Genomic DNA, 16,076 nt, shown 5'->3' with positions numbered 1-16,076 from the left:
AAGTCTCTCAGAGTAAATATACAATCCAGAAGGCAGTGGTGATCTCAGGTGACTTCAAGCTGATGGCAACTTTCTCCCTTGTGCCTGGATGAACCAAGGAGGAAATGGCAGTATATCATCCGGGTTTTGCTGGCTTTTAGATGACAGAAAGAGAAGGGAGCACTTTCCCCCTAGTGCATCATGAAACTCAGGTGAAGCAGCAGCTGTGTGGGATGGTAACCTTGCCTCCTGAAGGGGAGCATGCCATTTAATATCCACCTTTTCAAAGTCACTGATGGGAAGGAAAGGTGACATGTCCAGACCCAGCTTTGGGTTTTATGGGTAGAGATGCTGGCTGGCAACCCAGCCACTCCTCTCAAGATTGTAGCTTTGATTCTCAGGATCCAACTAAGTGAGTTTCTGTGTCTTAGCACGACGGAAGTCAGTCCTAAGCAAGGTGTGCTAGTAAGTATTGTGTCAACTTAACACAGGTTATAGTCATCTGGGAAGAGGGAACCTCACTCAGCTGAGAAAATCTGAGCGGTATGAAAAAGCAGGCTGAGCAAGCCATGAGAAGCAAGTCAGTAAGCAGCACCTCACCATGGGTTTTGCTTCACTTCCTGACTCTAGGTTCCTGCTTTGAGTTCCTGCCCAGACATCCCTAGGGATGTATAAACTACAGGCTGAAATGGCCCTTTCTTTCCCAAGTTGCTTTTGGTCATGGTATTTATCACAGTAATAGAAATGTGACTGGGATATGTGAATGTTCAGCTTTCTGTCAGAGAACAAGATTATTGAGAAATGGATCAGAACTTAAGTGTCCTTAGCTAGAAGCAAGTGAAATGTTAGGAATGTCAACTGTGAGAACTGGCAAATGCCTGCTGGTGCTCATGCATCATGCAGGAGTGGAGGGAGGTCCTGTTTGGTGACTCTGAGGAATGGCTGAATCAGAATCGTTGAAGGGGTAGGAACCCTAAGCTTTCTTAGCCTAGGTGACCAAAACTCTTAGGAGAATTTTCACTGTTAAGCATGGACACTGAGTGTCAGATGGCCATGGTGGGGACTGGGTTAGAAGAGCAGAATCTGCTGAGCAGTGGTTGGAACCCCAGCTCAGACACTCATATAGCTGACAACTTGAAGTCAGCAGCAAGTTCAGAAAGGACCTGAGCAGAGAGGACAAGCAGCAGAAGAATGGAAGACTACTGATGTTATTTCAGTTCTCTGTAAAAACATTATGAATTATTGTTAAGATGGAAAAATAGTGGGCAGACTTGGAAAACAAGCATATTTAAAACTGCTGTGGTTAGATTCTGAGAATACCAAAATTGATCAGCTTAGGGCAGAACCTTCAGCCCAAATCCCAGGGCTCAGCCCTCTGAACCTCATCTGTGTCCTGATGTATTCTCTGAGTGTACTTATTACATTAATGGAGAGATGACAGAATACCCACAATGCTCAACTGGACCAAAAGAAAAGGTTCTGAAGGTGACCTTCAAGTGGGACAAATCAGAGGCCATGACCTTGGAAGTAAGGGGACAGGAGCTCTTGTGTGTGCAGTCATTAGGCTGAGTTAGCCAATCCTGATGGGGACTTGGAAGGCCTAGGATGTACCCCAGGCTCCACCCTACTGACAGTGGTGCAGCTTTATGCAGTCTCAACTTCAGCCACAGGAGGATGAGTGCAGGTCATCTGAAGCACAAGGCGGGTCCGTGGCTGCAGTGGACAATGAGTCACGGTTCTTATTGACACCATGAGCTACTGTATCACTAGGAGTGGGCTCCTGAGCACTTGTGCTGGGCAGTCTCTACTGTATGCATGAATGTTTTCATGAACCAGATGTACTCACATGTTGACTATTATTCATAGGGATAATATGAGAAAGTGTAAAGAGGAAGAGGCAAGGGTCACCATTGATATGTGACTCATGTGGACCAGGGACTGGCTAAATGATGACACTAACACCTTACGCTTCTGTATGCCAATGGTGCATACACGACATCTGAGTCTCAGAGACCCACTGGTGGGAACCCTGGCCTGTTTTCTGGACCTCTAATGGTGTGCTGGGGCCACTATGGAGTTGGTATGCCATAGTGGCAAGCCACTGAGAGACAGGGCTTCCTGAAGCACAGGCCATACCACTTATCAGAAGAATGTTCAAAGAAAGAGGCGAAGGCCAGGCCAGGAAGATCAGGAAGAGGAAGGGGGAGAGAAGAAAAGCCTTTCCTGACCACTCTCAGCTTGGTGGCACACTGGAGGCCAGGCATTCATGATTCCTCCCTTCTCCTCAAGCTAGGTGATAACCTGTGGCCGCCCTTCCCCTCTTACAGGCAGGCTGTCATAGTGTTAAGGCTGGATGGACTACTCAGAAATGGCTAACTCCAGAGCCAGGCTTTTCTAATGCATCTTCCCAAATGACACCGCTTCAGAGATGTTAAGCCCACTTTAGGGCTCAATACTTAGATGGTATGAAACTCTGTTCTACATATAACCTTGTCATCTGCTCTAAGTCCATTTCTTTGGTTTCACAAAAAATGATCTCCTCACATAAAAAAAAAAAAAAGATCCCCTTAGACTGAAAAGATGGCTTCCTGGATAAAGGTGCTTGCCGTGTAAGCATGCTGACCTGAATCTGACCACTGCCCTGAACCCACATACAGTGGAAAGAGAACTGATGCCACAGAGATGTCTTCTGATCTCCACACTCACTGCAGCACATCTGCATAGGTACACAGAGAGAGAGAGAAGGTGGAGGGGAGGGAGGGAAGAGAAGGAGAAGGAAAAGGAAGAGTTAGGAGATGGAGGAAAAGAGGGAGAGAAGGTGGGACCAGGAGGAGACGAGGGAGGGGGCAACAATCAGGATATAAAGTGAGTAAATTATAAACAATAAATTAACAAAGAAAAAAGAAGAGTTAAGTACAGTCTCCTTCACAGGGCTGCATACTTGTTACTCAGCTCAAGAATCACTAAAAATGATCAGCACTCTAGCAGGACATGTAAGGATACAGAGAAGGGAGTATCTTAGCCTGGGCTCTAGCTTCTCATTTGGTCTGGTGGGGTCTCCATAGAATAATGTGCATGAGAGGATCAGCTTGGCAGACAGCATGAGTCCTCAGGAGAGATGACCCTGCTGCAACCAAATGATTCACATTTCACACTGGTGATCTGGGAGGCTGGTTCTCAATGCCTCCCCATACCCTTTCGAGTTTTGAAACAGGGACTCTCTGTATAGCTATGGCTGTCCTGGAACTTGCTATTTAGACCAAGTTGGTCTTGAATCAGAAACCCACCAGACTCTGCTACAATTAAAGGCATGTTCCACTATACCCTGAAATACCCCTCTTCTTGAGGGCCAACAAGTTAACCTTTTTTTCAGACTGCTACTTACAAAAGTTCAGAGCCAGAATAAAGGTACACACATCAAAATCAGAGGGGAAGGCCTGCTCTCTGGAGACTAGACTGAGGAGACTGGAGTCTGGCCCTCCTACCGCAGAGGTGGCTCAGTAGGAGCGGGGCTGGCGTAGACAGAGAAGTCAGTTCTCACAGGAGGGTTTTTAGGGTGAGGAAAACTAAACTGCGGGTAACAGAAGAAAGCTGGAGGCTACCATGTTCTTTCTTAGAAAGACTTTCTGAAAGACAGGAGCCAGATAAGCTGGAACAGGTAGCGTTCCATGAGAACCACTCTAATGCTGCACACTGCCTCACCTGGTGTGGCCAGTTTTCAGCTTCTAATTCCAGTGCTTGGATGACTCTAGCAGCAAACATCACCATCTCCAACATCTTCCCAGGAGAGGCTGACTGGGCTCTTGCTCTTTGTTGTCAGCCCTCACTTTGTGACAGAAAGCATACCCTATGGCTCCTGCTGTCATTAGCCAGGTGGGGATGAGGGTGTGTCTGTTCTACAAGGAGGCAGAAAGCTGGTAATTGCACAATGTCAGATAGAAAAAAAGAAACAGTGATAGAAACAAATATAAAGGTTGCATGTGCAGAGCTGTAATTACCCCAAAGTCCAGGGCAACAGGGCTTATGGTACCAGAGGTGCACACAGAAGTACCCACATGACCAGTGCATTTGGACAGGCCTGTGCGCATACTGGGGGTTTAGACAGGTGGACCCAGTGCCCTGTGCAGTTGGCTTTCTTTGTCCAGAAAGGCTCAGTCTTAACTTCTTCAGCCTCCTTCTTAACTTTTTTGTTTGTTTTTGAGACAGGGTTTCTTGGTGTAGCCCTGACTATCCTGAAACCTGCTCTGTAGACTAGGCTGGCCTTGAACTCATACAGACCAACTTGCCTCTGTCTCCCAAGTGCTGATATTAAAGTTGTACACCACTGCCATCTGGCTTCAGGTACCTTTTTGGTGACAAGAATTTCTTTTCCTCAGGACAAGGGCTCTAAGGCACCAAGCCAGCACTTCCAAGTTTACTCTACTGCCTAGTCAAAGGCCCTTTGCATAGCTCTTCTGCCCTTAGTTCTGTGGCGTAGACACTAATGGCACCTGCCTGTCAGTGTTAAGGACACTCTTTTCAGTCTCCAAGTCAAGTCTGCAGTAATCTATCTCTATGTCACTTCTGTGACTGAACTGTGGTCTTTGGAGTGGGACCTGGGCACTTGGCTTTTCACAATGCTCCCCAGCGGACTTTAGGAGCAGATTTCTCTCTTTTTTGACTTTAGGAGTAGATTCTTTCTCCCTTCCTCTCCCTCTCTTTTTCCTTCTTTCCTTCCTCTAGTTTCTTGAGACAGGGTTTCTCTGTGTAGCCTTGGTTGTCCTGGAACTCAGTGGACCAAGTTGGCCTTGAAACACACAGAGATCTCTAACCCTGAGATGTGCCTCCTGGGTGTGTGCCACCACCACCCAGCTTAGATTGTGTTTTCCCATCTTTGCCCCACAGCTCTTGCTGGTGGTCTTACTTCCCTCTGGTCCTCAAGTGAGACTGAGTTCTGGCCTTGGACAAGTGGGCACAAGACAGTGATAGTAGCTTCTTCCACATTTTCACCTGGGGGCCAGGGAGACAAAGGGGAAGCTGGGCCACGCTGATCTTCCTGAGGGAGCCAAATGTGGAAGTAATCTAGTCCCCTCTTCTCCACAGAGAAGGGCTGCCACCTGGCACACAGAGCTCTGAAGGATGATGATGGTTCCTCCAGGTAGACTTGGTCATCTTCACAGTTCACCAAATAATAAATGAGTTCACCTCCTTTCACAGTAGATCAATTCTTTTTCTCTTCCCTCATGAGTTCCAGTATGATTTCACTCACCTAATCCAAAGTATTTCCTTTGTCCCTACTGTGTACGAGAAGTATGTTGCAAGTACAGTGAACAAAAGCCTGACAGGGTTTCTGCTGACCCCCCCCCAAGACAGAAACAACAACAACAACAACAACAACACACACACACACACACACACACACACACCCTACACATGGATATGACTGTACCATTGTGTCAGAACAGGTGAGGACATCTGATTCCTCAGGCAGGTATGAAAGAAGATGGGGGAGAACCCAGGCTAGGCCCAGGTCTTGAAAGGGACAGCAGGATGTCACCTGAGGCTAAGAGGGACAAGGGCCCATCAGGGAAGCAGGTGCTAAGCAACAGGATGTCACCAAAAGGTTCTAAGCCAAGGCTATGGGGGTTAAAGGGTGGAGTGGGGCTGTATGCTTGGCAGTGGCCACAGGGGACATAGAAAGAGACCATCCAGTACCTCAAAAGAAGTCAGCAGCCAAGAGCTGATCCTCATGAACACAGAGTTCCAGAAGTCAAGGGAAGAGTTGGGAGTCAAGAAGGCCCAAGGGACCAAAGATGTTGTGTGCTAGAAGACGGAGCAGGAGAACACCAACTCAGGTGCAGTGGACACACATGGAGAAAGCCTCATGCTTCCAAGTGTGGCTGTGCCCAGCCTCTCATCTCACATTTGGCCAATCTGTTTTTTTGCAGAATAACTGGCTCAAAGAAATTGAGAAAATTTTCACAGTGGGCAGGATTCCAGGTTTTCCTTCAGCTAATTAAGTGATATTAGGGAGGTTGTAAATGCCACGTAAAAATTGGCAGGCAAGCTGCTCCTAATGATGAGGATATTGCTTCACAGGGTGATGCAGCTGCAGCTTCTTAGTGCTCATCGTCAGGGGACCCGATTCTGCTTTCAAGGTTGTTCCAGAGTGCTGGAAGGTTGTAGCTACTTCCATGCATACTCTGGTCCTCAGTCCCAGGGATACTTGGATACTGGAGGGCAGCAGAATGGGCTAGACAGTCACAGGGCCATTGCCATAATGGCTAAATGCTTGAATTTTACAAAACATTGAAGCAATGTTTCATACTCAGCATCTGGTTTGTCTCTACAATGATACCATGAACCTCAAGTATCTCCCTTCAGGAGGCAAAAGAACCGAGGTGCAGAGAGGTTGTTTCCTGCCCAAAGGCACACAGCATACAAGAGAATTAGCCAATCCATGGTGCGATACTCTGATAGACTTAAGAAGTGAGAGGAGGGCAAAGGAGACAGCTAATGTGGAATATAAAAACCAACACCTCAAGCTCATACACAGTCACATAGGGTGAGTACTTACTGGCTGCTTAGAACAACACAGCACAAAAAGCACCCCAAGCCAGAGCCTGCAAGCCTTTCAATGCGAACTCCAGTGGTGAGGCATTTATGCTGATTCAGGGAGGGGCAAGTCTATCTACAAGACATTGTCAGCCTACAAGGAATTGCCTGCCACAAGCAATTTCCATTGGCTGTTTACTCATCCTGAGACAGGTGGGGCTTTACAAGTGTGGAGGTTAAGAAAATGCTTGGCTGTGCTGAGCTGGGCAGATAGAGCCAGCACTTAGCAAGCTATCCTCCCCAACCAAGCACAGTCACATCTAGAAAGGACCCAAAGAGGAGGTTTTAGAATGCGTACCTTGCTTGATAAAATGGGAACCACTAGGTAACACTTTGATAGGGATGGACTGAGAGAACTGATACAAGTAAAATAAACTTATTTAAGAACAGATAACAATTGAGACTGCCATTCCTCTATTAATTCTAAAAAGAGATGAGCTGAGAACAGGGATGGAGGTTGGATACTGATGATGCTGTTGCTGATGACCACACTGGAGGTGACAGCTGAAGCTGGGAGAATTGGCTTAGGAAATATTTCACCCAAGGTGAGAGATTTAAAAAATGAAGATTCACATTTGCGCACTGTCAGTGACACTGGCTTTGTTATTTTGGAACCATTTCCCACCAATGAGAAGGGAGGAATCACAGCCCTCACAAAGCATATCCTTGGGTTCATCTCACTCACTCACGTCTAAGCAGACACCCTGGCCAACAGTCCAACTGACCTTGCATGGCAGACAGGCCCCAGGCCAACATATCTTCAATGAAGATGGCAATTTTAGAGGAACCCACGTAGTCCTTTTTGCTTCCCAGGATCTGCTGTTTTTGTGATGAATGCTGCTAAGGGGCCATTCAATATTTTACCAACAGCACCGGTGAATATGTACATGTAGATGTTTGGGATGGGGACTTTTTTGACAGGTTTGTGTGTAGGTGCCAGAAAAGGTTTTGTGACTCTGACTGTATTCCTATGTGTAGAGAGATGTTTACTGCTCCCTTTCAGAACTGAGGGTGGGAAAGCTGATAGAGACCTGACTGGTAAGGTCTCATTTAGAGATGTTACTTTTTCTTTCCTGGTTGAGGATGACAGGCTCACAGTTGACTGGACTTTGCTAGAAGGCAGACATCATGGGCTTGAGTACAGTGTTGATAACCCTGCTTTCTGGCAGTGAACTGCAGAAGATGGGAGCAGAGCACTTGAGGACTTGGTGCCACTACTGCACTCATCTGGGCCTGACAGAACCCAGTCTCTTTCTTGACAAGTAGTTTGCCTAATAATAATAATAATCAAGGCCATAGCAGGCCCAACTCTTTGTACTTTGTGAGGTTTAATGGACTTTTCTTTGCAGTTTTCAAAAAGCAGCAATTGGCCTTTGCTTGAGTCCTGATGGAGAAGTGTGGACAATCTGTCAGGTTCTCCTGCCACTCACCCGGGCCACAATTATACAGTTCATGTGCAGATTAGCTGCAAAGTCATTCCTCTTCCAGGAGTGACAACACTTTTCCAAATACAAAAAAGTGCCTACTGTCTCTTCAGTCTGTGTTAGAAAGCCAGGGGCGGGGTGCGTGGTTGAGAAAGGCCTTCAAAAGAAGGGCACAACAACAGAAAAGGGCTGTTACAGCGTGGTGACATGGTAAGAACAGAGAGTGGCATAGCTACTCAGAGTAATCCTGTGACACACTGCTGTCACTCATTGACTTGCTCCCTGCTGTGCCAGCCAGACATCAAAGGCTGCCCCATACCATCTTACATGCTCTTTAGCAGCTAATCAGCCCATTCTTTCCTGAATAAAGCCCTGTTCAATCAGCTGCTCACAGGGGTATAGTAGTCTTGGTGCCCATCTGCTAGCTAGGGTCAGCTGAGACATGAGGTGGCAATCGCTCTCTCCCCAGTGGCTTCTCATAGTAAGGCCAATGCCGCCACTGAATCATTTGCTTCCCAGGACCCCATCAGAAAGGAGCTGGAAGAAGTCTGAGTCCCCTGACTCTAAGACCACTACTCTACACACGGCAGCCCCTCTCCCCTCTGAAGCCAGGTGCTGCCCAAGCTGCTGAAGCAATGAGTGCTTCCTGCTGAAAGAGCAGGACAGACGGCGTGGGAATAGCTGCAAACACGAGGTTGCCTAATCTCCAAGTCAGGGCAGAAAAATGGTAGCATTTGCAACTAACACGCAAAAAAGGGACAGACAATACAGTAAGTATCCAAGCATTTAAGGAGTCTACATCAAAACCTGGACAAGGGAAGCAAGGTTTCCATACTGTTCCAACACTCACTTATTCGCTGTACTCTCCCCATACAGGCCACCCTACAGAGGTGCCCCTATCTCAATTCCCCTCTAGAGCACTCTCTGAGTCTCCACTTCTCAGGCTATGGTGAGAGACTGGGCCTGATGCTTAAGGAGAGAAAGCAGACAATCTGCTGAACAATCATTAACTCAGCTCAGTACTGTGGGACTGGACTCAGGGCAACTGACCTCAAAGGTCATTTCTGCTTACCTGGACATTTCTTTCACAAGGATCCCTTGGACAACACAATCCTGCGCCCAGATATGTATTTTTTAGAGAAAGGGCAAGGGTCTATGGCTTTTGCCTCTGTAAAACTCAGCACCTGAGGTGTATCAGCACCATGGATACAGTTAGGGTACAGGCAGCTCTTGGACTCTAGTCCTCAGCCCTATTCCACTCCACATCTCACAAGGACAAGGACTGCTTCCCGAGCTAATGATATGGAACACACCAGACGCCTCCCAAATTACTCTATTGGGACAGGAAGGCAATTCAAAAGACCTGTCTTTCTGCTCAGCAATCCTCACAATGTTTCTGTCCAACTGAATTTTTGCAGAATTAAGGATGATTTTTCCTCTTGTTCCAAGTGCTTCTGTATTGCAAGACATGCAAACACTAGTGGTAATTTAACACACACACACACACACACACACACACACACACACACGAACGACAGAAGAGCTGGCATCAGCCTTCCAAATGACTTCACTTGCTACTGTAAACAGCCTTGCACACAGTCTAACTGACATTTTACCTTTTCCAGCTTGCTTTCTTCTTCTTCTTCACAGCAGATACACTGAGGTTTCTAGGAGCATCTCTTAGCCCGAAACTCTTAGCCACATGCCCAAGATGTAGGGATCGGACATGGAAGATGGGCTTCAGCTCCCTGGGGTAGGTTGCATAGGCTCGGATGAAGGACTGCAAGGCTAGACGAGAAAAGGGGGAGGAGGAGGAGGTCAAAATAGGGCTTGTGAAGTCTCAAGTCCTATGTTACCTTATTTTATCTTGCCAAGAATGAGAACAGAACCAAGACAATTACAACACAGGCTACCTGAAGCCACTCTTGTGCATGTTCTTAAAATCTCTAAAAGGGCTGAGGAGATATTCAGTGGTTAAAAGGACATACTGTTCTTGCAGATGACCTGAATTTGGATCCCAGCACCTACACAGGACAGCTCCTAACAGCTATTAACTCCAGCTCTGCAAGGATCTGATGCCTCACCAGGCAACCGCACTCACCTATGTATACCCATACACAGATACATATGCATAATTAAAACAATAAAGAAGTTTGAAAAAAACTTCCAAATAGCTCAAATCACCACTCAAATAAACCCTATAAAATTAGCCTCTGCTGAAGACTCTGTCACAATCCAACAGTGCAGGGCCTGTTTTCTCTTTTAAATTCACACAGTCTCAAGGCCTACCACAGTGCCTGGCATATAGCACATACTTGATACCTGTTTGTTAAATGAATGAAGAAACTAAGCAATCAACGTTTCCTTACAAAAATGAGAAATTTCTAAGATACTTATATTTAAGGGAAAATCAGTTATTTTTTTTAATAATTAATGCATTCAAGCACACAAAGGAGAAAGTAAATTATAAAAACTAAAACAGTGCAGATAACAGTTGACCAGGGTGCCTGCTACCAGTCTGGAGAGTAAAGCTGCAAAGCTGCAGCTCCACTTTAAAGTGTGGAGGAATTGGTTCCTTATCCTAGACCCCAGAGCAGATAGAAAAAGAGCTGGGCTTTATTCCTGGGTGCTCAAGCTTTGGCAGGGCCTCTGTGCCTTAACCAGACATCCCCTTTGAAGATAGACTTCCCATATCTAGGTCCTCTTTGAATATCCCACAAGAGAAAGTGAGAGCCCCTTGCCTCCCCTCTGTCCTGTAGGGAGATGATCTACAATGCATTCTGCCCATCATTGCTCTTTTTTGTTTTCAAGATGGGGTTTCTCTGTGTAGATCAGGCTGGCCTCAAACTCAAGAGATTCATCTGCTCTTGCCTCCTGAGTGCTGGGATCAAAGGCCTGTGCCATCACTGCTCTTTTACTTTCACAAAAGCTCCTCTACCAGGAGGGCTGGAACCATCCCTGTACCACTGACGAAAGAGGCACCAAGCACCAGCCTGCCTCACCTAGGTGGTTGAGCCACTGGACTGGCAAGTTTGCCCACAGCTTAAGTGTAATATCCCAGCAGCACCTGGAGATTGCCGTTTATGAACAGTAATAAAAAGTGTCATTTTAGCAGATCATCTCCTGGAAGGATCCTGGGAATCCATCAAAGCTCTATTTACTGAGCAAAGTGAACTCCTTTTCCCAATCGATGAGAAATAATAAGCACAGCAACTCCTCTGCACTTCTCTCTTAAATCTGTGTTCACTTCTCTTCCAATAACCAGGGACCAGCTTTTTCAAAGAGCATCTTTAACACTTCAAATGGCCTGCACTGTCTGGAGGCACCGGCCCCACCCACAGTGACTCACATTCTCAGAAAGGAACTTGCTGGCACTGCAGTGACCACCAAGACCTGACTCCTCTACTTTCTTTTTCCCCCCAATCTCAACACCTAACTCTGGTCTAAAACATCCCACTGAGCCAAACCAATCCAAGAGTCTGGGCTCCCTGAAAGATACCCAAATCTTAATTCCCACCACTCTTCTAGCAGCAGAACCCTAGGTCTCTGGTTGGCTCACAAACATCCTCTCCTCCACAGCACACACTTCCAGGAAGGAAGCAAGTAGATAGATGTCTGTCTCAGGAGATGTAGGGGCCCAGCTAGAAGCTTTACATGGAAGCTTTGCATTGCTGAGCCATAGCAGGAGATACTTCCACCGCAGACATCAGCCCAGGCAGCATTCACACTGCATATTTTAACTAAACCTGCCTGTCCTCCAGGTTCTCATGTCACTATCGACAGCAGCAGCTGGCTGTCCTTGCACACCTGCATGGACTTCCATGTCTGGCTAACTCTGAGACAGCAGGGGCAGGAAGTGGTTCATGCTGGCAGTGTCTAAAATGTACAGAAGAAATAGGGCTTTGGGGCCAGCACAGCAAAAAGTCGAGAACTGGAAGAAGACATTTATTCAGGGTGACGGATGGAGCTACAGGCAATGAAAATTGAGCATTTTAGTTGGCAGCTCTTATTTTCAGGGAACTATTTAAGGTACATGAATTAGAGGGAATCTGTTTAAAATAATCTACCTGGACATTTTGTCCTTTTTCATTCATGGGCATCTGGATCAGGAATGGGGGTGTCATACAGATTACTCCTAGGATAAGAAAGCAGAGGAACAAAATTCTTCCTGCCCCACATCACAAGCCCAGTCTGATACATCACAAAGCACACACACCTATACCAACAGCTACATTACTCAAAGGATGTGAGAAAAGAAATGCCTTGGGGAGGGGCATGCGTGAAGAAGGGGAAGGGAGGATGGGACTGGGAGGGGAGGAGAGAGGGCCATATGGGGGGATACAAAGTGAATAAACTATAATTAATAAAAACAAACAAATAAATAAATAAGAAATGCCTTGTTACAGTTCACTTAAAGATGAAGTACTTGGCAACATTCCCGGCCAACCATCCCAGTGAGGTATGGAGATAAATGTATTATCATGAACAAGTGTCCCTTTCACACACAGGTGTAAGGGCCACCCATGATCCCTACTCTGCAAGGAGGCCAGAGTTCGGATGACAGAGCATGGGAACAGGGGCACATGTAGGCAAAGGACTCTGCTCTCCAAAACTTTCCTTCAGAGTTTAGAATGAGAACACATTACCACAATTTCTGCAGCCTGAACCCTAGCTAAAAGACACATAGAGAGGTAGAAAAGGAATAACTCTTCTAGAGACGGTCAACAATTAAACTATTAACAACGATGGGGTCAAAGAATGAAAAAGGACAACAAATACTTACTTGGCCCAGTTTCTACCTAGTTTTCTGCCATAAAGACAAGGCCAGCTGCAACATTAATTATGCATGAGGTAGGTTCTGCAATGGCTTAAATTGGAAGCACGTTGGTTGAAGAATTTGCATACATAAAATGAAATGCAAAAGGTAAGTCATGGGGTACAAAGGCTTTTCCTATATCCTAGGTTCAGTTTCTTTAGAGCAGCAGTGGGGACATTCCCCGAAATCTCCAAAGTCATAATCCTAAGGAACAGGATAGGTTAGTGAAGGGCTTTGTGTTCAAGGTAGGTGACTAAGATCTAAGGGGTGAGGGCAGCTGGTTCCAGCCCTTATCAACCTGGAGTGAAAATCAATTAGCAAACAAGAGAAATGATCTACACAGTTCTTCTTGTACTAAATAGCATAAACGCAGGAAGCAGCTCTGTTCATACAGCTTCAATAGCAGGCCAGGAACTCGGATGACAGACAGTACCCCTAGTCCCAGTCTCTGACAGCTGCTTATCAACTTTCAAGATAAGAAAGTGATACTTGAATAAAACAAAACGGGGTGAGTGTTTCTCTTCTGAAGGAAGGGAGGTTCTGGAAAGTCCTGTCAAGGTCTGGGAACACCACTGACAACCAAAGTGGATGGTGTGGGCAGGTATCTTTCTTTCCATTGCAATGTCATTATCGACCCGGATTCAGCTAAATCAGCTTCTTCCTCCAAAGGTCAAAATCAGCCACAGTCCTTGGTTCATCTACAGGGAGGTTCTTGGGAACTACTGGGAATTGCTGGAGACAGGATATTATTAGAGAAATGACTAGAAGGACATACATCAGTTACACATATGGTTGGTGATGATGTGCTTCCATTGCATGCAGTTCTGTCTGAAGCGTTTTGACAATCAAAATACTGAGGATTATTAATTTGGCAATCTCAAAACATTTGTTTGCCTCTTTGTTGCTGCTGTTAGTGCTTGTGGCCGGAGCTAAGGAACCTTGTGCTCTCTGGGCAAGTGCTGACCACTGAGCTCCATCTCCAGTCCTGCTGCTGTTTTTCACACCTACTGCTTGATGCCTGCTCACGGTAGCCTAATCACCAGCTTTCACCCTTAGCCCATGGTCAAGTCTCACAAGGTAGCCAGGTGATTTTTTAAAACCTATGGCCCACTGAACCACAGCTGGGCTCAAAGTCTCCCAACGGCTCCCAGTTCACTCAGGGTAACACTATAGACCTCAGAGCAGCCTCCAAGCTCTCCAGGATTCTGTCTCAGCTAACCACTCATGTGCTTAACCAAAACTTCCTTCCTTCAGAAGTTAACAAGTCCCATTTTATTTTGCTCAAGTATCACCTTCTCAGCAGGGCTGACTCTGACCTCCTCACCAAAAACATTCCAGTCATACACATAATACCTGCCTCTCCCTTAGCGGACGTATCTTTCTGTAGTTTGTACCACTATCTAAAGCGCTCATTCACTGTATTCATTATGTCACAGCTGCTCCCATCCCCTACAAAGCAGAGGATGCATTCCACTTGCATCCTCCACTTGCACTGAAGCACCTGGAATAGTGCCAAACTCTAACACTGCCAAGTAAATTATTTTTTAAAAGGTACTTCTAGCTGTGAGTGGTGGTACATGTTCGTATTCCCAGCATTTGGGAGACTGTGGCAGGAGGGCCCCAAGTTTAAGACCTGCATGGGCTTGACATATAGTATGACTCTGTCTCAAAACTAAACAAAAACTGTTTTTTGTATTTTTTTATTTTTAAAAGGAAGAATGATAGCCAGGTCAGGTAACACTTTTACTTCCAGCACTCAGCAGACAGATAAACTGCTTGTGAGTTTGAGCCCAGCCTGGCCTACAGAATGAGTTCCTGTATTTTTTTTTAAGCTTCATTTTCTTCTCAAAAATCTCAAGGAACTGCCAGGAAGGACTGTGCACTTCTCCAACTTGGGTCTTTTTGCTTGTTTGTTTGTTTGAGACTGGGTTGCTCTGTGTAGCCCTGGATGTCTTTGGAACTCACAGACCAGACTGGCCTCAAACGAAGAGATCTGCCTGCCTCTGCCCCTAGAGCACTGGAATTAAAGGTGTGTGTCACTACCCAGCCCCAATTCAGGTCTTATTAGCATAAATTAGTCACCAGCCAGAACAACTCACTAGGAAAAACAGTTGGCTGTTATGACCCTTGCTCAAGTGGAACTATTAATTCTGCCCCCAATACTGGGATCTCAGGGGCTAATTTATTCTACAAAGTGTCTGATAGCTATATTAATATCACTTCTATGAACTATCCTGGTTTGTGGTCTATGGCCCTTCCTTACCTCACCATTCTCATTTTCATTAGTACCTCCAAATAGGAACTCCTTAGGCTTAATGCTTCCAGCCCTTATATTCATCTTCAATTTCTATCATAACAACTATTTCTGCCGATGTGCCATCTCTGCTGTCTGGTATTCAAAGACAGAGAAAACAGATTCCCAAGATTCAGGTTGTTGGGTCAAAGCTCTAGTCCTGATATAAGCCAAGATAAAGCCTCATTTTTGCAAAAGATGGAGACGGATGAAATTAACATTTAATATCACTTTAAAGCCTTCCGAGCTGCTTCCAAACCCTACAGAATTACTGCAGAATGAAGGCTTTGATTGGTACACAGAGGTCCCTGGATGCCCTCTCAACCATGGAAGTGTGTGGTGAAGGGTGAAGTCAGCACCTTGTGGGGCTACCCCATCCCCAGTCTCCTGAGAGTTCCACTGACCTTTCTTTGCCCAGGAGACCATCTTCTCACTGGAGTGCACGTAATCTTCAAACACTGTCTGCAATACTGTGGCTCGCTCTCGGATTTCCTGGGGGCCAATGGCATGGGATTTCTGGGAGGTGACGGAAGGATTAAAGGAGAGACAGAGTTGAAGTCAGGAATAATGAAGCAGTTTATAATAGATTTAATAACAGTAAAATCACACGGTAACCACCCAGGGGCCAACGAGGGTAATCCTTTCAATATTACTAGGGAAAGAAGGGAGCTATGAAGATGTTAAAGTCAAGCAAAGATGAGGATGGCATAAAGAGGGAGCAGACCAGGTCTATTTATTTGTTTGCTTACTTCCTTCATGACCTCTTATCACTTATCACTCATGTTCAAAGTGAAAGACCGTTGGAGATACTCTGCTAGTCTAATTCTCGCATTTTAAGTGTTGAACACACGCTGTTTTCAAATAATTCTTCTCTCCTAAGTTTTTCTCTCTTATCCCCCATCAGTGGAAAAGGCATTTTCTCTCCCTAAGGCCATTCCAGTGATCTGCCTAAAAGTCAGCCATACAGAGC

General features: G+C 45.9%; 1 protein-coding gene across 5 annotated transcripts in view; it reads right to left on the bottom strand.

Moving 5' to 3' along the window:
* Ddx31 (DEAD-box helicase 31) overlaps positions 1-16,076 on the bottom strand; it is a 63,749-nt gene that overhangs the window by 5,111 nt on the left and 42,562 nt on the right. For 3 of the 5 annotated variants that reach the window (XR_009593768.1, XM_021641512.2, XM_060389767.1), the window contains 2 exons: positions 15,511-15,622; positions 9,614-9,785 (listed from right to left, as the gene is read on the bottom strand). Coding sequence is in view for 2 of the 5 variants with exons in the window: in XM_021641512.2 (XP_021497187.2) it covers positions 9,614-9,785; positions 15,511-15,622 (284 nt within the window). In the remaining 3 variants the exon portion in view is untranslated. Of the gene's footprint in view, positions 1-9,613; positions 9,786-15,510; positions 15,623-16,076 lie in introns of those variants that run through there. The other 2 variants (XR_009593769.1, XR_009593770.1) reach the window with 1 other exon arrangement.

The sequence above is a fragment of the Meriones unguiculatus genome, chromosome 8 (genome assembly GCF_030254825.1).
Source record: "Meriones unguiculatus strain TT.TT164.6M chromosome 8, Bangor_MerUng_6.1, whole genome shotgun sequence".
NCBI classification, from domain to species: Eukaryota; Metazoa; Chordata; class Mammalia; order Rodentia; family Muridae; genus Meriones; species Meriones unguiculatus.
This window is presented reverse-complemented; position numbering and strand designations above follow the sequence as displayed.